This window comes from Ursus americanus, chromosome 17, assembly GCF_024610735.1.
Source record: "Ursus americanus isolate L20-20 chromosome 17, mUrsAme1.1.p, whole genome shotgun sequence".
Classification (NCBI taxonomy): domain Eukaryota; kingdom Metazoa; phylum Chordata; class Mammalia; order Carnivora; family Ursidae; genus Ursus; species Ursus americanus.
This window is the reverse complement of record NC_142143.1, coordinates 56253459-56276143: the sequence shown is the minus strand read 5'-3', so window position 1 is coordinate 56276143 and position 22685 is coordinate 56253459. Positions and strand designations below refer to the sequence as shown.

General features: G+C 56.0%; 1 protein-coding gene across 2 annotated transcripts; it reads right to left on the bottom strand.

Annotated features, from left to right (window-relative positions):
• Positions 1 to 365: 365 nt before the first annotated feature.
• On the bottom strand, positions 366 to 17535 carry ANKRD52 (ankyrin repeat domain 52). Of its 2 annotated transcripts, none has more exons than XM_045789880.2 (28): positions 17394 to 17535; positions 16991 to 17074; positions 16440 to 16518; positions 16168 to 16238; positions 14914 to 15114; positions 14237 to 14324; positions 13745 to 13887; positions 13236 to 13448; positions 12885 to 12963; positions 12465 to 12579; positions 12210 to 12292; positions 12005 to 12122; positions 11739 to 11807; positions 11421 to 11561; positions 11264 to 11344; positions 9756 to 9867; positions 9490 to 9561; positions 9005 to 9206; positions 8646 to 8733; positions 8452 to 8569; positions 7633 to 7852; positions 7344 to 7431; positions 7153 to 7236; positions 6891 to 7036; positions 6588 to 6670; positions 6306 to 6388; positions 6033 to 6124; positions 366 to 5581 (listed from the first exon to the last, which is right to left on the bottom strand). In XM_045789880.2, exons 1-28 carry the CDS (start codon positions 17418 to 17420, stop codon positions 5331 to 5333), a joined length of 3231 nt encoding a protein of 1076 aa, XP_045645836.1. In that variant the 5' UTR covers positions 17421 to 17535; the 3' UTR covers positions 366 to 5330. The 2 variants fall into 2 exon arrangements, with proteins under 2 accessions (XP_045645836.1, XP_087725193.1); XM_087869067.1 differs by having other exon boundaries at positions 13775 to 13887.
• Positions 17536 to 22685: the final 5150 nt, after the last annotated feature.

Here is a 22685-nt window from a genome sequence, read left to right as displayed (position 1 = left end):
TGCACCAAAACAGCATAGAAAACCAGGATGTGGCGGGAGGAGGGCTCAAAGCAGGTGGGGGCGGGGGGGGGGCATGAGCAGGGGCCTGGAGGGTGCAGGGTGCATCCATCTGCAGGGAGAGCATTGTGCTTTAGCCCAGGGAGGAGGGGGAGGGGTGGGGCAAATGCACCGCAAGGTCCCCACTTTTTCCTGCTGCCCTCAGCACCCTGGGGATACAGGCATCTGGGCAGGTGTGCCCTTTATTGCTGCCCACCAGCATTAAACACCCCCGACCCCAACGCTAGCACCACAGGTGGGTCTGAGGCAGGGAGAAGGGCGGGAACGGGAGAATTGCTTAGAGAAAGATTCAACTAGAATCCAGTGAATTGTGCTCAGTTCTCTTTACTTCCTACAACCGAGTACATGGGTCACAGGGTGGAGGGGGCAACTGGACATGAAACATGCCCCCCGGTGCCCCCAACACACCCCTGCACACAGGATGGTGGTGTCTGCAGCATCACAGGTCATGCAGGGCACGGGGAAGGGGAGGTTCACACACACGGAGACGCCCACAGCGGGTACCAGACAGAGAACACCCCTGAATATACACAGCTGTACACAGGGAACCCCCAGGTCCCCAACCCAACCCTCTCCCCTGTCTTGCCGTCCCCCAGGCAGGAGGGACTGTATTGCTTTGAGAGAGCCACCCTGGGGGCCGCTCTGCCAGGCACCCTCCCCTCCCCTCCCCTTCCCACCCCCCACCCCCATTTTGGCACATCTGCAAGACACGCGGCAGCGAGAGTAGGCACCCTCCCTCCCAGGCTTCTGTGGCTTGGAGTTGAGGAAGGGGGTAGGAGACTTTGTCCTCCATCTTGCCCCTAGCCCTTCCCAAACCCCTACCAAACCCACTCCAGCCAGAACCCACCCCCACCCCCCAAACACACACATACAAAGCTGAGCTATCCAGGAATACAGGGGAACAAGGAGATTGTCCGGGACAGGAGCAGAGGCAGTCGGGGGAGAAAGGACTGGAAGCAGAGACCCCACCCTGGTGTGGGGGTAAGACTGGCACAACAGCTACTTTAGTGCAATTGGAGAGGGTGCCCAGAGTGAGGGATGGAGATGGGAGGGGAAGGCTCTCCCCGACTTCCCTGGGGGGCAAAGCCAGGCTCCCCCAGGGAAAGGGCCTAGCAGGAGCGAGCGAGGGCCAAGGGCGGACGCTCTCGTCACCCGCCACCCCCTGCCCTCCCAAATGCAGTGACAGTGTCCCCCTCACACCTAAGTGGGCAACAGCAGCCTCGGAGTCAGTACCTTCAAGTAATTCATAGAACAGACCCTCCCCACCCCAGCTTCCTCCCATCTCTGGGATTTGGTCGCTTCTCTAGGGTTGGGTCGGGAGGAGGGAGTCCCCAAGTCAGGCCCTTCCCTCTCTACCTCCCTCTTCCCAGACCACTGGGCTTGGTCCTCAAAGATTCCTTGCCTCCGCCCTTGCCCAACCTGGGTCAAGGCCGCGGAGGGCTGGAGCCACCACAATTAGAGGGGAAGGGGCTGCTTTGCTCCTTATCCCTCCTTCTTAAAAGGTAGGGTTCAAACTAGGTGGGATGGGGCCCCATACTGGTTTGCCCCAGGAGGAGGGCTTCTGGGCTAGGGTCTGTAAGGCTATTTTCCTTTGCGGTGGGAAGGGGAGGTGGGGATGAACACGGGGTGTGGGGAGAGGGGGAGAAATGGCGGAGAGGGAAGGAGGAAGGGGCCTCCCTGCTGGAGCGCAGTCACGGAGTCATTTAGACGAAGAAACACTCCTGTGCACAAGATAGAGTGGGCCTGCTCCCAGCCCCTCCAGCCAGGCCCCGCCCTCACCTCTCGGGGTCCCTTCTAAGACCCCAGAGGAGGTTCCGGGGGTACAGCTGCAGAACCGTTCCCTCTGGCCCCGCACCCCCCACCCCACCCCCAGCCTCTCCTCCCCTTCTAGGTCCGGGGAGTAAGAAGGTGCTCGGGTGGGCAGACAGCGGTGGAAACAGTATTGAGTTTTCCTTTGGTTACATATTGAAGGCAAAGGTGAGCTGGACTTACAGTCAAACGGATAGGGATGAGGAAGGAAGAGGGGCCATGCTGGGGTTGGAGAAGGAGGCGGCCCTCCTCAGCCCCTCCACCCCAAGGAACACATGTCTAAGTGGGGTGGCAGTCCCTCAGTCTCCTCTCTCCCACCCCCCACAGCACCAAACAGAAGGAGAAGCCCCCTCCCCCAGGGGCTGCTCCCCACCCCAACCTGGGCTGTACATTCAGTGGTTTTCAGCAGTCCTATGGCTCAGGGGGCCACAGCGGGGGAGGTGGCCCGTCAGTCTCGGTTGGACAGTGGCAGTGACCCGGGTCTGTTGGCCCATCCTGGGACCCACAGTTTGTGCCATTTGTTTTTCTGAAGGATGGTACACAACCCTACCAAAGCCACCGCCCAATCAGAAACATCTCCCCAAAAATCAGAAACTAAAAACTGGCTCTTTTCAACTCGCCCTCTGATTCACAAGCCTGTTTCCCTGTCTCCTATGTAGCCCTCGCTCTGTCTCCTTTGCTGGGACCTGGGGCTGCTCCCAGGGTCCTCACTTAAAAATAGGCCTTTTCTCAAAAGTGCTTATTACTTGAAGCAAGTGCTTTAGAGCTGCGGTGGGGAGAGGGGGAGGGAAGAGGGAGGGCGGAGGGAAGGAGGTGTTTCCTCCCCACCCTACCCCCTTAAGATTGGGGGGCATTCTGCCTGTTTTACTTCTCCACACCCGTTTAAGTCAAAGAGGTTTTAAAAAAAAAATCTTAACATTAAAATAAATATGCAGTGGCCATGAGAATGGTCAAAACACTTCAAAAAACACTAGGGGCTGGGGAGCCCGGGGTGGGGTGTGGGATTTCCTTTGGCATAAGGAGAGGAGGCTGCTTGTCCTCCACGCCTCCTCACAGCCACACGAGGAGGGGCAGAGGACTCCCCATGACCTGCCCCAGCACTGCTGACGGTGTGCTGAAGGGGCAGCAGGGGAACAGGCAGCCTCCAGAAATCTCATCTAGCAAAACAATGGGGCTCCTGACAAATACTCAGTTTCTTCCTGTCATCGCCAAACATTGATAAAGGAGAACACGACTGATACCCCGAGAGTCTTCTCTGGAGGACCCATCTCTCTGCTCCCCCTGCCCCCCCCCCGTCACCTAATTCCCAGCACCAAAATGAGAGGGAGGGGGTGGAATGGGAAGATTTCAGGAGAGAGAGTTGAAGTTAGGGGCAAGCTTTGCAGAACGAGCAGGGTTGGGGGTGGGGGGCTGCAGCCCTTAAGAGAGGTCACATTGATTGTCGTATAGGGGAGGACAGGGTGTGAAGGGAGGTGGGCAAGAGGGGCGTCGCAAGGCCCTTTGGCTTTGAAAACAAAACTAAAAACTAAAAGCTGCACAATCCTTCTCACCAATAATGGTCATTTGGAAGCTTTGAAATGGTTTAGGAACTGAGGGTTGGGGGAAGCAAGACACAGAAAGAGGGGATAAAAAGAGACCATGACAAAAAGAATAAGGACTTGGACAAACACCCCAGCCTTCAGGGAACCAGCATGAGGTATGGTTAAGGGTATCTGTTAGGGAGGGAGGGGTCCCTGGGATGCCCCCCTTTCCCCTCAGCCCCCCCCTTGGCGAGGGCGGCAAGACTTGCAGGGGACACAACTGAAGTGGGTGAGGTCGTGAACAAAGCAAGCGTGGGTGGGGGAAGGAGACCGAGGGATCCCCCAGGGGAGACCCTGTACTGTGTAAACGAAGCCTGTCCAGTTCTCAGGGGACAATACTGATGGCAGCCAAACTGGGCAAGGATGCACTGTGGGGGTGGAGGGGGCATGACCTCTATTCAAGTTCTGTGTCTTGGCCCCTGGCTGAGGTATTGAGTGTGAGGAAGGGAACACTGGGCTATGGGAGTGGGTCCAACTGTCCAGGAGGCTTAGCTGGGAGATGGATGGACAGGGCGTTGGAAGGGACCAGGGCCAAATTCAATGCTACATTTAGAGAGAAAACTGCCCCCTCCTCACTCCGGCCCAGTTTGGCTTTTGGGGTGCGACTTTTAGGAATCTTCTCAGTGCAGCCCCTAGCTCAATCCCATCTCTCCCTGTGGCCGGGAGGGCAGGGACCGAGCCTCAGCGTGTATTCGTCGCTCCCTAGATCAGAGCTTCAGCCTCACACCGGAGGGGAAGCCGGGGTCCCGAGTAGCCGCGGTCCCTAGTCTGCCCTGCCCCTCCCACCATCTTTGGCTTCAGATCAGGAGTGACTGGGGGCGGTGGGTACTCTTGGACATAACGGAAGGTGGGCGCACAGAGGGACTATGGGTTTGGGGGGCACAGGAGGAAGAACATGGTCCTTCCCTCCCCACACATGCAAACACATGCCTGAAACACACAGGACATACTAGGGCTGTGGTGTTGAAATGGGCAGGAAATTAATTTGTTTCTTCCCCTAAAGGATAAAATGCTTACTTAAAAATTCATGACAAGCCTCAAAGTTAAGGGAGAGGGGAGCCAGGGAGGGAATGGCCACAGGCTCTGCCCTCCCAAAAGAAGTTAAAAGAAAGAAGCAAGGTTAAAGTGCGTGGTTAGGGGCCAGGCCAGGAGTGGAAGGGAGTCGGGGAGGAGCAGGCTGTGGGGGCAGAACCAGCCCTTGATTTGCATATGAGGAGCCAGGGGAGAGTGCAGGATTGGGGCCCAGGTACAGTAGTTGCTGCTTCAAGTGTTTTGCATTTGAACTTCAGGGGTGATGGGGTACAGAAGTGGGGGAAAAGCTCCAGGCCCCAGTGCTAAATACCCTCCCCCCTCATCCACTAGCTGCCCCTGAAGGGGGAGGGGGACACCCCCAGAGTGCTCACACAGTACCAGAAATTAAGGCTTCTCACTGCTGCGGGGATGGAGGGGCCAGCCGAGCAGGGAGGCAGTGATGGGTATGGAAGAAGAGGAGGGATCTGCCTGGCAGTAGGGGCAGGGGGAGGGGGACACAGAGAGGAGAGACAGAGGGAAGGGTGGGGGGAGCTGGCAGCAGAAAGGGGGAACTGAGAGATGGGGTAAAAGAGAGGGTAGCCAGGCATTTAGCAATCATTTGGGGACACTTGGCAGAAGGGGTTGCCCTGGGGGTGCCAAGGGCCTGGGGTGCTCCCTGTCGGTCCCAGATCCCTGCCAGGCCAGGATGGTGTGGCAAAGGGGTGAGCAGCTGCTCCCCAGTGCTTTCCCCCCCTCTCTGTCCCCCCCACCCAGTCGTGTTCTCCTTTAAAGTGCCCTAAATGTATAGACTTTCTCTAAATAAATAGAATAAGATATCAAGCCACCGGCAGGGGGAGGGACACTGAAGGGGGGCTACTCCGAGTAGCAGCCGTCTAACCCGATGGCGCCGTGCCGCTCCTGGCTGTAGGGGCAGGAGGCCCCGTGGGGCAGGGCGCCGCAGCCACCCACCGTCTTGGCTGCTGCGATGCCGCAGTTCTTGAGCAGGCTGAAGCTGAAGGGACTGACGGCGTCCTTGGGTGGGAAAGGCTTCATGGTGGAGAGGATCAAGGCCAGGCAGTCGGCCACGTCTTTGTTGGGGGCGCAGGCCAGCGCTGGGGTGTGACCTGCAAGACAGAGGGGGCACTGAGGCATGGGGTTCTGCATCCCCGGGGCTCCACCCACCTCCCCGGCCCTGAGCTCTCATCTGCGGAGGGGAGCCGAGACAGGCAAGCAGCTAGTACCACCGGAATTCAAGGCTGACAAGGGCTGGGGCGGGGGGGGGGGGGAGGGGGTTGCTGACGGGCAGACTGTCACAGTGTGGGGTAAAGGGCGGAGGACAGGGGACACAAGGCTGGGAGGCTGAGGTGTGTGGGAGGTCTTCCCAAGGGCCCTGCCGGCTCCACCAGTTCTGTCAGACTGCCCTCACAGACTCTAGTATATGGTATTGGGTCCCTGCTCTGAAGAGATCCCCTGGGAAAAAAAACCCCAGTTTGTAGCAAGGTTAAGAAGTCACCTCCTAAAGACTGTCCCTGACCCCAAACCTGGGAGAGGCGGGGAGCTCTGGACCCCACCCACCTTCTTCATCCACAGCCAGCACTGTGGCCCCACGACTCAGCAGGGCCTGCACCACAGAAGCTAGACCGTTCCGGGCAGCAATGTGGAGTGGCCTTGAAAGAAAGGAAACAGGAACAAGAAGTCCACAGGGTACCACGCTGCCCTTCCACAGCCAGCCGGAGCAGCACGAGTGCCGAACAAATCCTGTGAGTTCCAGAGAAGCCCTGGAAGGCGGGGGGCCCCTTCTTCACCCACCTGCCCCCCCAGCCAGGAGCCCCCTTCCCAGGCACTCACATCTGCAGCGCACTGTTGGTAGCATTGATGAGGCCAAGGTCTTGGGTCTCCGCCAGGATCATGAGGGCACACTTCTCATGGCCCTGAGGGAGAGGGACAGAGGTGGAGGGGGAGCAGACAGGCTGCAGAGCGGGCGCCGGGCAGACCGGCGGGAGGACAAGGAGCTACACAGGCTGCACAACCCTGATGGCCGCTCCAGGCCGCTCTCTAGCCGCGCCGACCCGCCCCCTCGTCAAGCCCTGCCCCGGACGCGGCCCTCGCCACCACCGATCCGGGCCGTACCTTGCTACAAGCCAAGTGGAGGGCAGTGTTCTTGTTCTCATCCAGCACAGTAAGGTCTGCCTTCCCCCGATACAGCAGAAACTCTGCAAGGGAAAGGGGGCAGAGGACTGACGCCTTCCCCCCAGAGCGGCAGCCCTCGCGGCCCCCGGCCCTCCGGGTTGCGTCCACTTCGCGTGCCATCTGCAGAGGCTGAACTACCCAAAGGCATGCCTCCTGCTTCCCGAGCCCCGCCACAGGCAGGGCCGCCCCGTCCTGCAGAAGCCCCAGGGGCGCTCCTCCCTTCCACACACGGCCCCTACACACCCACAGCAGCGGTCTGGCCGTTCTCGGCCGCCGTCATGAGCGCGGTGCGGCCAGTGTGGTCAGTGGCGTTCACCTCGGCTTGATGCTGCAGCAGCATCCGGAGCCCAGATAGATTGTCCGCGAAGGCAGCGGCGTGAAGAGGGGTCCTGCGGGGGCGGGGGAGGGGGGCGGTCAGGGCAGAGCGAAAAGGGAAGTCTCGTTCGCCTGGGCAGAAAGAGGCCAGAGGCAATCGAGGCTTCTCCCGAAGCCTTCCGCTACTCACCGTCCTTTGGCATCTCGGCTGTTCACAATCTTGGCACCCAGAGCTCCCAGCAGCATCTCTGTGGTGCTGTCCTGGTTATTAATTCTGGGGGAAGAGGAAGGCTCAGCAGGAGGGACGAGGGAAAGAGAATGCCTGTCCTAAGCCCCGGTCACAGACCCTCGAGCAGGGCTGAGGCGCAGGAAGGGACTTACACTGCACAGTGCAAAGGAGTGAAGGGGTTTCCCTCCAGGTATGAAAACGGGCTATGTTCAAGTAGCAACTCCAGACAGTCTTCATGTCCTGAGCAGAAGAAAGCAAGAGCGGCGGGGTGGAGAGGGACGATGGCCGTCTCTGCCCAGTGCCATCTCTAGACGCCCCACGGCCAGATCCGGCTTACCCCGGCTCCCACCCTCAACCCACGGGGCCTCGGTCTCTGTCCCGGTCTGCCCTGCCCCACGCCGCTCCCTCGCTCCTGCGCCCGCTGCGGCCCCGGGCCCGCACCAGTGTAGGAGGCCCAGTGCATGGGCGAGTATCCGCTGTAATCCACGCCAGCATCCAGGGGGTCTGTGGAGAGGGCAGCCTGCAGCAGGGTCCGCAGCACCGCGGTGTGGCCACAGGCGGAGGCCAGGTGAATGGGGGTGCGGCCCTTGAAGTCTCGGCACAGCACAAATGCGTCGTGGTCCAGCAGGGCAGCCAGGCAGTCCTCACAGCCAGTCACTGCCTGTGGGCGACGTGATGGTGTGAGGGAGGGTGACGGGCCCCTCCCTGTCTGAAAGCCAGTCACGGGAGCTCGCCCCGGAATAAGAGCCACTTCCAGGGCAACAAGCCTTGTCTTTACAACGACGACTCTAAATGTTAGGACTCAGCATCTCCTTCCTTCATCCTCTCTATGCCAACAGAAAACCAGGATGGCAAGACTTAATTCTGGCACTCTGGAGTAGGGGACAAATGGCGGAGTAAGAGGACTTAGGGATCGAAGCATCCCCTGGAATGAGGGAGACAGCTTTAGGCCAGCTGATCGTGGAGAAGGCCTGAGATAGTGGCATCGTTAGCCAGTGGGCCAGGACCAGAGTCTGGGTATCCTGGAGCAGAGTGTGGGCAGTGAGCACGCGGCTGTATGAGGTTACAGAGCAAGGGAATCAGGGAGATCTGCTACGGACGTCAGACACTCACCCTGGAGCAAACACAGTAAGGCCCAGCAAGACCCTGGGCACAAAATACTGCCCACCTGCTAGACAGCCTGCTGTCCTACTGCTGATGGGTCCTGTGCTCCCATGTCCAGCCCTGTCTGTGAGCAGCCCCACCCAGGAGGTCACTCACCCCACGGTGGAGGGCGGTGCGGCCCCGGAGGTCAGCAGCATCAGCCGTGGATCCTTTCTCTAGCAGCAGATGGACACAATCCACGTGGCCATTCATGATGGCCAGCATCAGTGGGGTTCTACGGAGGGGGCAGGAGAAAGGTGAGGGCCTGCAGGGACAGGAAAAGCTGCATCCTGCCCCTGGCCCACACTCACTGTCCATAGGCATCCATGACATCTGTGATGTCAGCTCGTTCCCCACTGTCGATCAGCAAGTGCAGGGAATCAGTGTGGCCAGAGGCAGCTAGGAGAAAAGGGTCTGCGTCAGGGCACGGTCAAGGGCAAGGAGGCAGCCAGGCCAAGCATAAAGGACTCAAGGGTGGAGATTATGGGAAGACCTGGGGGGCAGGCCAAAGTCTTGGGGGATAGGAAGCCATGAATCAGGACTTGAAGTTTCCACTCTCCTCACCCTGCTCCACTCCCAACCCTAACCCCATTCAGGAGGGCTCACAGGGGGACCAGTCTCCGAGGCCCGGTGTGGCAAGGGGAGGGAAGAGCCTGGAGGGCATGCTAACCAGCAGCGTGCAGGGGTGTCCACTTGCGTTTGCGCTCCTTGATGAGTGCAGAGGCGCCGTGGGCCGTAAGCACCTCCACACACTCAGTAGAGCCTCGCTCGGTGGCCAGGAAGAGCGCGGTCCGGCCCTTGTGGTCCCTTACATCCAGATTCACCAGCGTCTCAGCCAGTGTCTTCAGGGCTTCACAGTGACCGTTGTAGGCCTGGGGGGGCGGGGCAGGCAACCGCCGGGTACAGCTCGGGACACCGCCCCCACTCTGCTCTTGGGCCCCATGGGGAAACTCCAGGTAGCAGTCCTCCCCACGAGCTTCTCGGGCCTCTCAGGCTCTCAACCTGCACCATGCCCACCCTCCCCAGACCACGGCCTGCTTGCCACATGCCCACAGGAAGGCAGAAGCCAGGACAGAGTCCCAAGTGCTCGCGCCTGTGCGTGGGCCTGGGGCAGGTAAGGACAAGGGAGGCAGGGGGAAAGGACTGGGGACTCACAGCTAAGTGCAAAGGGCTGACTGGAATGGTGCTCTCCACATCCTCCAGGCAGTTAAAGGACATTTCTAAGAGCTGCAATAGACAGGAAAGTAGGGACTGAGGTTCTCGAACTCCTAAAATGTTATCCACTCCCCCCCCAGTAATCCCCTAAGCCCCCGGAGCTAGAGACCACATCTGAGTCAACCACCCCTTGGCTTCAGAATCCAGAGACACAAAGGTGGCTGTGCGCCCTGCTCCCTCTGCTCCAGGCCAGACCCCACACGTACCAGTTCGAGGTTCTGTCTGTTGCCGTAGGCGGCTGCATAGTGCACAGCTGTGTAGCCCTGCCTGTCCCGCAGGGAGGGGTCTGCACCGTTATCCAGTAAGAACTCCAGACAGCTGGGGGACACGGGCAGACTGTGAGGCAGGGACAGGCCCAGCTGGGGAGGACCCGGTTGTGGAAAGAGCAGAGGAGAGGGGCAAGGGAGCTCCTCCAGGCCTAGCTGGCCAACACCCGTCCTCTGCTCTATGTAGGCTAACTCCTGCACATTCAACCCCAGCTCCAGACCCGCCACCTCCTTCACATCAGCCCTGCACTGCTCTGGCTTCAATGCCTTCCTTGATCCTTGGGACGCTCTCCTAGAGAACCCAGAATACAATTGCCAGCTATCGATACGCTGATCAACACTTCCCGCCCACTTCCAGACCTGCCGAGCCCTGTCTCGACCGCCCTTTCCTTCCAACCCATCCGAAGAAGTCCTACTCATCCCAAACTCGTTCCCAGCCTCCTCTCCTCTGTGAGGCCTTCCCCAACCCTCCCAGTGAGGTGCTCTGTACTCCCTTGGCACCCTTCCCAGTAGGGTCAGCTTAGAAGTACTAGCTGTAGTAATAATAGTTAGCACTTACTACGTGTCAAGCACTGTTCTGAGCACTTCGTGTGTATGAAATCACTCAGTCCACGTCATGACCCTATGGTACTATTCTTATTCCTACCACGGTTAAGGAAATCGAGGCACAGAGAGGTTAAGTTGTCAAAGGTCACACAGTTGAGGTTCTTCGATTGAAAGTATCCTTCTTAAAAAAAAAACAACCCTTTCGTTTCAGAACACTTGTAGATTTATAGAAAGACTGTGAAAATAGTCTCGAGTTCCCATGTACTCTGCACCATTCTCCCTATCGGTAACATCTTACGTTAGAATGCCTAAGTGTCCCTTCATTCCCAACAGATTATTAGTTTTCAAAGGCCAGAAATTTGAGGTAATTCTTTTTTTTTTTTTTTTAGAGAGAGGGAGGCGGGAGGGCAGCAGGAGAGGTAGAGAGAGATTCTCAAGCAGCCTCCAAGCCCAGTGCAGAGCCTGACGCCAGGCTTGATCTCACGACCCTGAGATCCTGACCTGAGCGAAATCAAGAGTCTGACGCTTAACTGAGCCACCCAGATGCCCTGAGGGTAATTCATCTTTTATCCCTGGTACCTAGCACAGTACTTCGTACCTAATAAGTAAAGCCTCACTTAATTCTTACAGAATAGATAAACGATTTGGCATGTTTAGCTATTCTGACTCTCTCAAGAAGACCATCTGCTCCCTGAGGAAGGAACTAGGTCTCACACTTTTGCTTTTACCCACAGTACTTAGTCCAGGACTAAGCTCAGAGTGCTCCCAACGCACTGCGGGCGGGCGGGCCGGCTGCGAGCAGCGCAAGTGAGGGGGCAGGATTTGGAGGGGGCGGGAGAGCGGCAGGGCCAGAGCTGACACTGCCGGGAAAGCGTGTCCCGGGACTCTGCTCAGCCACTCACAAGAAGGCCTCCTTCCTGCGGGACTCCTTCAGCGGCTCGTCCTCTTCAGCATCGTGGCTGGAAGATGAGTGGGGTTCCGCTCTGGAGTACAGACAGTGAAGTCGGGAGCGGCTCAGGGAGGTGAGCAGGGCTGAGAAGGCCAAAGTGGGACTCTCACCTCCTGTAAGTGTCAGAGGCAGCAGCGTAGTGCAGGGGAGAGCAGCCTTTACAGTCGGCCTCATTGACGCCCGCGCCGGCCGTCACCAGCGTGACTGCACACTGGTAGCTGCCATTGGCGGCTGCATAGTGCAGTGAGGTCCTGCGTGGAGGACGGGAAGGAGGATGGCGCGAGAGCCAAGGACAGACGCACAGGCAAGCAGACGAGCAGCCCGGCACTGCTGTGTACCGCTCTCCTCCGCAGTCTCCAAGCCCCTCCCACGCCCTCCCCGCTCTCCTCCCCGGCAGTCCCCACGTCTGCCCCTGCACATCGACACACCTTCCAAATTTGTCTCTCCTCCTCAAGTCAGCTCCACTGCTCAACAGCAAATTAAGACACTCAACGTTCCTAAACGGAAAGAGGATGAGGGCTAAGAGAGCGAGCGCCTCAAAGAGCAGCCACAGGCACAGGGAGGGGCTGAGGAAGGTCGGCGCTGGTCGGCCCTTTCTGCTGCGACGCGGGGGAGAGATCTGGGCAGCAGAGAAGGGCCCACACCCTCGCCCAGATCTCCTCTCGGCGCCTGGGAGAGAGAGAAGAGAACTCACCCTCCGGAAGCAGCAGCATGAAGACAGGTGCGGCCAAGGTTGTCAGGCGTGTTGATGTCAAACCCAGCTGAAAGCACGTGCTCATTGCTGAGTGAAGATACAATGCTGTACAGCTGACCTGCAGGCCCAGAACAGCCACAGATCCCATCTGAGGGCGCCGGGCGGAGTGGGGAGAGGGCCGACCCCCCACCCAGTCAGCACATACCTGAGGAAAGAAGCTTACGGCAACAGTCAGAGAATCCAAAGAGAACAGCTAAGTGCAGAGGGAACATGTCATGAATGCCGCGCCTAGGGAGAAGTTGAGACACTCAGTCCTTAGGTCCAGGACAGACCAGGTGTAGACCTCTTTTCTGCGCCGCCCCCCTCCAGCCCAGGAGACTGCGAGGTTGTGCGAGCTTCCTTTCGGCAAGCTTCTTTGTGCCTCCACGTTTGACCGGAGGGCCGAGGGGCCCTGACTCACCGGGCGGTATCCGCGCCATTGGTCATGAGGGTGCTGATGAGCAGCTCGTGTCCGTAGCGAGCAGCCACGTGCAGTGGCGTGTTCCCAAATTTGTCGGCACAATCAATCTCGCTGCCTGAGAGGGGATGCACAAACTCAGGCCGACCTTTGGCTCCAGACCGCTCCCACTAGCCAGCTACCTCGTGAGTGCTGGTTACGTGCCACGTCCCAGGCTAAGCCTGCCACGTGTGTTACGTTGTTTGTAAGTCTTAGGAGACGGGGCATGCAGACCAGGGCCATTTCCACAGGTGCCTTGCTCAGAGCTACAGGTGCCCACCCTGAAGGTGGTGTGGGAGGCAGAATAAGGAAACGAAGGGGTTTCTAGGGATGAGTTCTCTGGGGGAGCAGGAGAAGAGGGCACAAAGTCTCCCGAGTCCATACCATTCTGGATGAGGATCTGGGAGCGGGTGAAACGACCATGGATAGCAGCCATGTGCAGAGGACTTTTCCCTTCCTTGCTCTGTGAAAATATAGCAATTTTTTTTTCAATGCAAGTCACTGAGAAGGCCCTATTCCCCTTTCAAAAGGACACATCTCTGAGGATGGACTGGTCCTGTGGACATCTGCTCAGTCCACACTCTCCTGGGTCCCTGGCAAGGTCTGATCAACCCAGGGGGCAAGTGGGCGATTCCCCAAAGTTATCCAGAGGGGAAGATATGGTCAGGACCCCCAGAGCCAAGTTCCTCTCCCAGGACTCTCAGAGCCAGGCTGCGGCCTCATCCCTTCAGGCACCTGGTAGTTGACATCAGCCCCATTATTGACCAACAGCTCCAAGCAGAGAGCGCCATTGGTGGAGACTGCAGCCACATGCAGTGGCGTGAAGCCCTTGTCATTCGGCTGGTTGACATTGGCTCCCGCATTGACCAGCTCAATAGCCACAGCATCCTGGCCCAGGTAGCAGGCGATGTGCAAAGCTGTGTTTCCAAAAGCGTTGGGCTCGTCGATCTGGATTTCCAGGGGTGCAGGTAAGGAGATAGGGAGGTATCAGTTTAAATAAAATGGACACCGGCACAGATAGCCTAGAGAATCCCAGAATTCCAAAAACCGCCCGAGACACCTCAGGCTCCTGACTCAATAAACTGAGCCTGTTCCTTACGGCAAGCACCGTTCATCACATCCCACCGTATCCTGCCGACCTCCCCAAACCACTCCCACAATCCCAGCACCCTCACATCTCCGCACGCGGGCTCTGGCCTCCACCTCCCCGCCCTTAGCGCCCGGCCCGTGCTCGGCACCCTGACCTCGGCCCCCAGCCGGAGCAGGTACTTCACCACTTCGAGCTGGCCACTGGCAGCAGCCGTGTGGAGCAGCCCGTAGCCCTTGCGGTCCTTGCAGCCCAGGTCCGCTCCTCGTGCCACCAGCAGCTTCAGGACCTCCAAATGCCCTAGGAAGAAAGAGACAGCTCTCAAGGGGGTGGAGGGTGAACTAAGACCCCCAGTGCCTCTCTCCAAAGGCTGCGACCCCCATCCCAGCTTCAGAAATCCTAAATGTCAAATTCCTCCTCTTGGGGTCCCTGGGTGGCTCAGTCGTTAAGCATCTGCCTTCAGCCCAGGGCATGATCCCAGGGTCCTGGGATCGAGCCCTGCGTCGGGCTCCCTGCTCAGCAGGAAGCCTGCTTCTCCCTCTCCCACTCCCCCTGCTTGTGTTCCCTCTCTCGCTGTGTCTCTGTCAAATAAATAAAATCTTAAAAAAAAAAAAAAAAATTCCTCCTCTTTCCATGAACCCTTTCTCACCTAGAAAAGCCGCCCAGTGCAGAGGCTGCCGTTCCTTTTTGTCGCAGACATTCAGGCTGGCCCCCTTGTTCAGGAGCAGGCTCACCGTCTGTATCAGGGCATGAAAAACACGGTTCAGAGCCACGCTCGTGCTCTCACTGTCCCTAAGGGCAGAGGCCTCCGCTCCTGAAAGGCTGAGGCAGCCAAATGTCTTTGTTCTTGAACAGAACAATCTGGAGAACTAGAGGGAACAGAGGAAGCAGATACTAAGAAGGAGATCCCATACAGGTCTGGAAGTTTGAGGGAAACTCAAGGGAGTCTCTTGATATGGTCTGGTGGTTCTTGAATTCTTTTGAAAAATCTTCTAAAACATTTTGAAAAACACGGACACTCGCTCCAGAAGAAGGCATGTAGGCACACATTTTCCCCGCAACTTCAGAGAGTTTACCTTGGACTTCAAGTCCAAGTCAAGTATTTCAATCTAACCCAATCATTCATTTGGTGCTTGAGCCCAACTGTCTATATAGTCACCCAGGTTGCTTCTCTCCAGACCTGATGGCCCAGAAGCAGAGGAAGGTGAGTGGGGTGGGGTGGAGTGGGTTTGGGTGGGGAAGAAAGGGAAGGGGAGGGGAGGGGAGAGGAGGGGAGGGGAGGGGAGGAACAGGAGTAGGCTGGGTATGGGTCGGAGCAGTCCTCACCTCTAGATGCCCACTATGCACCGCGTGGTGCAGGGCACTGCGCCCACTCCTGTCAGCCACGTTGAGGCTACTCAACAGGGGTGCCAGGGCCTCAGCACACTTCGTGGCCCGGTTGGCGGCAGCCACATGCAATGGTGTCTGCCACAGCTTGTCCCGGGCGTTCACATCTGCTGAATGTGCCAGCAGCAGTCCCAGCACCTTCTGTTAAGGAGCAGGGGATACGACAGAAGAGAGAGGGGAAGTAGGAGGTGAAACAAATAGCGGAGGGAAGAACAGGTCAGCATGGCCCATGTGGCCCCATCCCCTCAGCCCCCCAGCACAGAGTCTCTTCTCATTTTTCCAACATACGTAGCTGCTCAATGCCTACTTCCCATCTTCTGGATCTTCTTAGAGTTTAAAACCTTCCCTGCCTTGGTGAGGAAAGCATGGTCCCTTCTTCTTCCTCAAGCCACCTCCCCAACCCAGACCCTGAAAATCTTCACCCACACATGCAGCCACGACCAAGCAAATTCATATATATAGAGGATCCCAATCGCTCACTACTTTTCACTAGGAAAAATACATGCTCCTGCTACCTTAAGGCCCCGAATACCCTCCTTCAGTCCTTCCATAGGCACCAAAATCCTTTCCACCATTACCTCAGTAACAAACAGATGCTGGTTCCTCTCTAAAACTCAGGCTAAAAGCCTACTCTTAATCACAGCCCACCCCTTTCTCATTGGCCTTAGTCCCTCCCCCTGGTGGTCGGAGCCAGGGAACTGACCATCGAACCAAGAGAGAGGTCTCCTTAGCCCCCTTCCCTCAACCCCCGCCCCCCCCTCAGGTTGATGGACCCAACTGATGAGGCATGTTTGACCTCTGGCTGTCAACTTTCATGCTGCTTGAGGGGCAGGGATGCAACAGATCACTACCCTCAATGCCTCCTTCACAAGGTAAGAAATCTCAGTGCCCAGAGGGGGATCGGGCTCCAAGGAGGCCCCCCAGGGAGGGATGAGTCACTCAGGCCTGGCAGCAGGGCCCCCTGCCGTCTGCCAGCCCAGTGTTAAGCTCTCCCCTGACGTCACATCAGCTGGCAACACTCAGCCCCCCCTTACCAGCCAATTCTAGGGGTAGGAGGGAGGGGCCAAGGTCTAGTCTCCTGACCTAGGGGTAGCCCAGCTTGTACGCAGACAGCTGAGGCTCTCCAATCCTTAACTTCCACCTTTAGCCAACTCATCCTCTTTGAGAGGGTGAAAGGACAGAGGAGGCCGATACCTCATTTCGGGAAGCAGCAGCACGATGAAGAGGGGTCAGCCACAGTGTGTCCTTAGCATTGACATTAGCACCTGTGGGGATAGAATTTCCTCTTTTGGTGGGAGGTGGACAGCAAGGAAGGAAGCCAGTAATTAGGCTAAGGAATATGGACAGAGATGAAGCCTCTCCCGGACCCAGTACCAGAGAACAATTCTTGGATATGGGGAAAAAAAAAAAGGCTCTTCCCTCAGGTCCCCTCCTAGGTGCCACACCTTCCAGCTCCCCACTTTCACCTGACATCAGTAGCAACTGGAGGATGGGGACATCGCCTACGTAGGCAGCAGCATGCAATGGGGTCCGCCTCTCTTGGTCCTGGGAAGGCAGAAAAGAGCAGCAGCTGTGGCGGTCGGGGAACTATAAAGGACCCTAGCCCAAGTCTTAGAGCTCCAGGCCTTTCCCCCACCTCTTCCCATAGGTTCTGCAGCCTTCTAAATGCCTGTCTTAGGTCAAAACAAGCACCTAGGGAGGGTGGAGTCAGGGAGTCAGGGGGTCAGGGCCAAGGGGCTGTGAGGCAGTCTCCTTCTTCCAGGAGGGGTGGGGGCGCTGCAGACACTGATGGTTCAGAAGAGAACACCGTTTCTGGGCATCCTCAGCTCCACTGGTCTATGCTTCAAGCCTGACCTGCTCTCCATCTCCAAATGTAGAGCAGGCGCCCATCCCTGGGTAGAAAGAGCTGCGGCCTCATCCGAGCCAAGGAGCCACGGAGCCGCCCCACTGGTTGGGAGGGGTCCAGAACACCAGGGCCCAGATTACTGGCTCCCCATCCTCCCTGATCCCAACTCACCAGTACATTAATGTTCTCCTTCTGCGAGAGGAGGGAACGCACTTCCTCCACATCTCGGCTAAAGATGGCCTGGACCAGAGGCGGCTGCAGGAAGAACCGGCGTTCAGAGAGCGGGCCGGAGCGGAACCGGGGGTGGGGGGCGGGGGGGACACCTGGTTTGATGAGGGGCGTCGCTGGAGGTGCTCCGCTCTGGGGTCCTGGCTGCAGGGGACTCCCGCGGCATGTTGGCCGGTCGCCAGGCCCCCAAGGACACCGGCTCGGTTGAGGGGAGCACGGCGTGGGGCGGGGCGGGAGCCGCGGGAGCCCCGGGCTCGGGCCCAGCCTAGGCCGCACATCCCCGGGCTCGCGTGGCGGCGGCGCCGGACCCTGGAAGGAGGAAGCGGGCAAGGACAGGAGGGCTGACCTGGTCCGTGATGCTGAGGATCCCCATGGCCCGGCCCGGGCTCCGTCCGCATCGAGCTCCCGGCGGCGGCGGCGGCGGCTCCACCGGGGACACGGGGCGGCCCAGGCGGCGGCTGCGGCGGCGGCTGCGGGGAGAGCGCGGCCCCGCCTACCGGGGGGCGGGCGAGCGGGAGCCCGCAGCGCTCCCTGGCGGCCGTCCTGGGCCGGGCTGCGGGGCGCTTGCCGCGCAGGCGGCCCCCGCCTGGCGCCCTCCGCCCCGCCCTGGCGCCCGGAACGGCCCCGGCGCCCCCCACCTCGCGCGCTGCTTCCCCGGCCCCGCAAGCCGGCCGCGCTGTGCTCTCCAGTCTGGAGGCTGTGGGGGGGGGGGCAGGGGGGCGGGGGGCGGTTTCTCCCAAGACTCAAGCGCCAACTCGGGCCTTGGCGCCGCGGTGCCTCCCACCCCCCAGCCCACCACAATGCCTCCGCCGGAGCGAACTCCTCCCGTCTGCGATTACATACCCCCAAATCCGCCACAGACTTGGGGAAAGAGGGGCGTGGAGACCCGGGGATTGTATATGGCAATAGCCCCAGAGAGAAGGAAGACGCGTATCTCCACTGGCGGTGACATGAGTTGGGTAGAAAGGAAATAGCGAAAGTGCTCAAACTGCTGAGAGAAATCCCCAAAAGGACTCTCCAGCTGCAGAAAATCCGCACTAGGAGGCTGGGACAGCTGGCCGCTGACGAAGGCCTCCAAGGCCAACAGAAGGGGCACTTCCCGAATTCCTAATTACTCCATTGCCAGGTTAAGGTGGTAGGGTGGCTACACTTTAAGAGGATCAATGGCTTCTCCCCAGAAAAGGGTGGGGTGCTTTCCCTCCTCCCCTGGCGAGGCCAGAGAGCAGCCAGTCAGGCAAGATCTGGATGGAGGTCATCCCAGCCCAGAAAAGGAAAAGGGAAGAAAACTGGATATTGAAAAATTGGTGCAATTTGTAAAAGGTGATCCAGGGTCCTGTTTAGAGCTCAGCAACTCAATATGAGTGTTTAAGAGGGAACACATTTAGGAAGAAGTGTAGCAAGTTGGCCCCCTGTCAAGGCATAGATATAATAACAGCTCTCCTTTGCTCTCTAACAATCTATGTCCTTCATTGCTTTTGGTATCTTGATTCCTACCAGAAAGATATACAAGACACTGATCCCCGTGCTTTTTCCTGGAGACAGAAACTGGGGAACAGGGAATGAGGAATGAGAGGGAAAAATACCTATCACTACATACCTTTAATAATTTTTGAACTTTCACCATATTGAAACTAAAATTTGCAGTATTACTTAACACTTAACCTCTTCCAAGGAGTCTTCCCTGGTTAACGGGTTCTTTCCCTTTCGTTAGGCTTCCTTAGCACATATTTAGTTTACACTGTAGCAGTCAGGTTTAAATCGCACACCTTTGTTCTCATTTCACCTTACGTCTTTGACATACAAGTGTCCAAAACTTCAGAACAGATTTTAAACTCCTTCTTAGCCAATCTTCCAACACAGGACTGTACCTTGCTTTGGTTTTGTTTTGTTTTCTATAAAAAAGGATTTTGAGCTCTCCTACAGCCAGGGTATTACATTATTCTTCGTAGCTCTAACAGCAGGAACAGGCACTTAACATCTGATTAGGAGGATGGATGAGGCCGAAGAAGTTGAAACTAACGGTAGCTGGAATCACATGGAAATGGGTGTTGGGACATGTTGACTTGACTATTGGACCTTCCAGGAAGGGCTGAGCTAGGATATGGCCCAGAGGATGGGGAGGAGGGGACTACATGGCCTTCATTGCCTGAAATAGCTCTTGGTAACCTGAGGAATTGGAGTCAGGGGTTGAGCTGGGGTCACGTGCCTGGTTCTGGCGTGGGAGTAGAGGTGAACAAGCGAGGTTGCCAGCCGGGTTCTCTGGGCAGCTGGAAGAAGGAGGAAGGGCTAAAGAGTTATTTTTAATATTATTTAGAGCACAGAAAGAGGATTTCCCAGTAGGGAAAAAAGGGATATGATGTAGTTAACACAGATACTTCCAAGGTTCAGGGAGATGCACAGGGGTTGGGGGTGTATTTAGGCTGGAAGTGGGTGCAATGCCCTTCTATGAAGACAGTCCTGTGATTCAACTACTGAATTCACATTTGGGTACCTCTAGGCAGATACCCACCTATTTTTAAGCCTCAGTTTCCATTCTTTTAACAAATGCTGATTGAGGACTCAACCATTATAGAATGCATATACAGCACTATACTAACTGGTTTGGAAGTAGAAACTTAGAAGTAATAGTGTCTATTTCTGTGGAACTTAGAAGAGCATACATATACTTACGAAACAACTAGAGAATATAGGATACATGCTATTTTTTAAAAAAGATTTTATTTATTTGTTTATTTATTTGGCAGAGAGAGAGAGCACAAGCAGGGGGAGCAGGGAGAGCAGGGGAGAGAGCAGCAGGGAGCTGAGCAGGGAGCCCAATGCCAATGTGGGTCATGACCTGAGCTGAAGGCAGATGCTCAACCGACTAAGCCACCCAGGCGGCCCAGGATACATGCTATTTTACGTGGCATTATGTGTTTGGGGTAATGTTCGAGGATGGGTTCAGTCAAAAGAGGGTCTTCCTTGAGTAGATGTGTTTTGAGTTAGGACCTGAAGGAAGTTACTGATGTAGAATGACAGGCAAATGGCAAGAAATTAGTTGTTCAAGTACGAGGAATGAACTAGGAAAAGTTTAAATGGCAGTAATTAGCTAATCTAATTAGTAGGGGGACAACAAGCAAATTGGCTTGGCAGGCCTATTGTACCTTGGGGATTCTGCAGCAGTTAACTCGGTTAAGGCATAGTGTTAATGAGGTCACAGTTCAGTCATGTATCCCGGTTAATTTCTGTCTTTTATCCAGCCAGATCCTTTCTCCTCACTCTAAGCAGCTGTCTCACATGTGTAAGCCCTTAGTCAGAGGGAGTGGGTCTGGACAAGAAAGCAGGGTTGTAAAGAGTAAATCTGTCCCTCAAGGTCACATGCCCATCTGAGTGGCTCCAGAGTACCATCTTTGAACTGGAAAGCGATACTGTATCCTGGTGGTGGGCGTAGCGGTGCTGAGGGGAGAAGAAGAAACGTTAGGAGAGAAAAAGAGGTGAGATCATTCCCCAATATGGGGCTTCACATATATATAATATACATATAAAATAAGGATTCACATGCCTTCCTTTTTAAAAAAGATGTTATTTATTTGTCAGAGAGAGAGAACGCAAGCATAAGCAGGGAGGAGTGACAGGCAGAGGGAGAAGCAGTCTCCCTGCTGAGCAAGGAGCCCAATGTGGGACTTAATTCCAGGACCCTGGGGATCAGGACCTGAGCCCAAGGCAGATGCTTAACCAACTGAGCCACCCAGGCATTCCCCAAAAATGCCTTCGTTAAAAATGTTAAATGTAAGCCAGAGTCAAAGGGAGGGCTCTTGCTCTTTGACATTCAGATAAAATAGGCTCAAAATTTAAAGCAATCCAGGGGTATCCGACTGGTTCAGTCTGTAAAGGATCTCAGAGTTGTGAGTTCGAGCCCCATGTTGGGTGTAGAGATTACTTTAAAAAATAAAATCTTTTTTTTTTAAGATTTTATTTATTTATTTATTTATTTATTTATTTATTTATTTATTTATCAGAGAGAGAGAGAGAGCGAGAGCGCACAAGCAGGGGCAACCACAGGCAGAGAGGGAAGCAGGTTCCCCGCTGAGCAAAAAGCCCAATGTGGGACTCGATCCCAGGAGCCTGGGATCATGACCCGAGCAGAAGGCAGACGCTTAACTGACTGAGCCACCCAGGAGTCACTAAAAAATAAAATCTTAAAAAAAGATTAAATCAATCCATATGCAATGGAAATCCCAAAATTAATGCCAATCTCAAGGAGGAGTGGGGAGAGGGAGGATTTCTATCTGTTTCCAGCCCCCACTTCTAGGGAAGTTGTTTCTCTTCCACACCAGTTGGACCCCAAAGGCGACACAGTTACTTTAACTACTTTATCCTCCTTTCACCTTCCACACATTACTCAGACAAAACTTTACTGAGTATGGAAATGTGACCAAAGATTTAGAACAAAAGCAGAGGAAGGGCTCACACTATAATAGCGTGAACATCTCTGAATGCAACAGCAGCCACCACCATTCTTTTTTTTTTTTTTTAAGATTTTATTTGTTTAGGGGCACCTGGGTGGCTCAGTTGGTTAAGCATCTGCCTTCGGCTCAGGTCATGATCCCAGGGTTCTGGGATGGAGCCTGCATGGGGGCTCCCTGCTCAGCAAGGAGTCTGCTTCTCCCTCTGCCTCTGCCGCTCTCTCTGTCTGTCATGAATAAATACAAATAAAAGATTTTCTAAAAAAGATTTTCCCCATTTATTTATTTGAGAGGCAGAGAGAGAGCACACGGGGGTGGGGGGGGCGGGGGCAGGGAGGGAGAAGCAGGCTCCCTGCTAAGCAGGGAGCCCTACTCCTGGAGGGGCTCTATCCCAGGACCCTGGGATCATGACCTGAGCTGAAGGCAGACACTTTACGACTGAGCCACCCAGGCACACGAGGCACCACCATTCTTAAAATGGCCTTCCTCTACTCCACCGTGGGAGAATTTCAATGACTTTTGTACCCATCTAGATCCAATCTCTCTTTTTTTATTTTCCTTTTGTTCTTCCCACTTTTATCAAGAGCATTTCCCCCCCTACTTGTTATCACGACGGAAAGCAGTACAGTGACATTTCTTTGCCTGGGTTCCCTCCCTGAGGTCTCACCCTTCATCAAGTGCACACTTCCAGACAGAGACGGTTTTCTCCCCTAAAATTAAGTCTGGTTCTTCCCCTCACCCCCACCCCCACTTCTTTCTATAAATATTAAAAGAGAAAACTATGCAAAGTCTTAGCCCAGAGCTTGGAAGATTAATTTCCTTCCTCAAAGATGTACAGCATAGTACTAGGCACCATAGATAGAGGCTACAAAGACTAACAGAACTTCTAACTATGAACGAGGAATATAATAAAGGCTCTAAAAGAGACGTTCAGAAGATCAGCAGATGTCTGCTGACGACACGCCCCCGAAGTCGCCTCTGTGCTTATGTATCAATTCTGTGACCACAGACTCGCCAAGTCGTTTGCCAGGCGACTTCGTTCCTCCTGGCCATCTCTGCAGCTTCTCACACGCCCTCTCCTGCGCCCTTTCTCGCTAGAGGTGTGAAACTACATCTCCCGAAAGGCCGCGTTGTCCCCTTCTTCCTCCCTCTCCCCGTTCCGAGCCATGGCAACGGCGTGACGTGGGGGTACT

Bases quoted from the DNA above. Each gene is read 5' to 3' on its own strand.
- ANKRD52 (XM_045789880.2), bottom strand. From the start codon at position 17,420: ATGGGGATCCTCAGCATCACGGACCAG. The intron at 11,345-11,420 runs GTGAGAGTCCCA...TCTGTACTCCAG, and splicing joins GCCTCTGACACTTACAGGAG to AGCGGAACCCCACTCATCTT. The intron at 6,389-6,587 runs GTACGGCCCGGA...CCTCTCCCTCAG, and splicing joins TCCACTTGGCTTGTAGCAAG to GGCCATGAGAAGTGTGCCCT.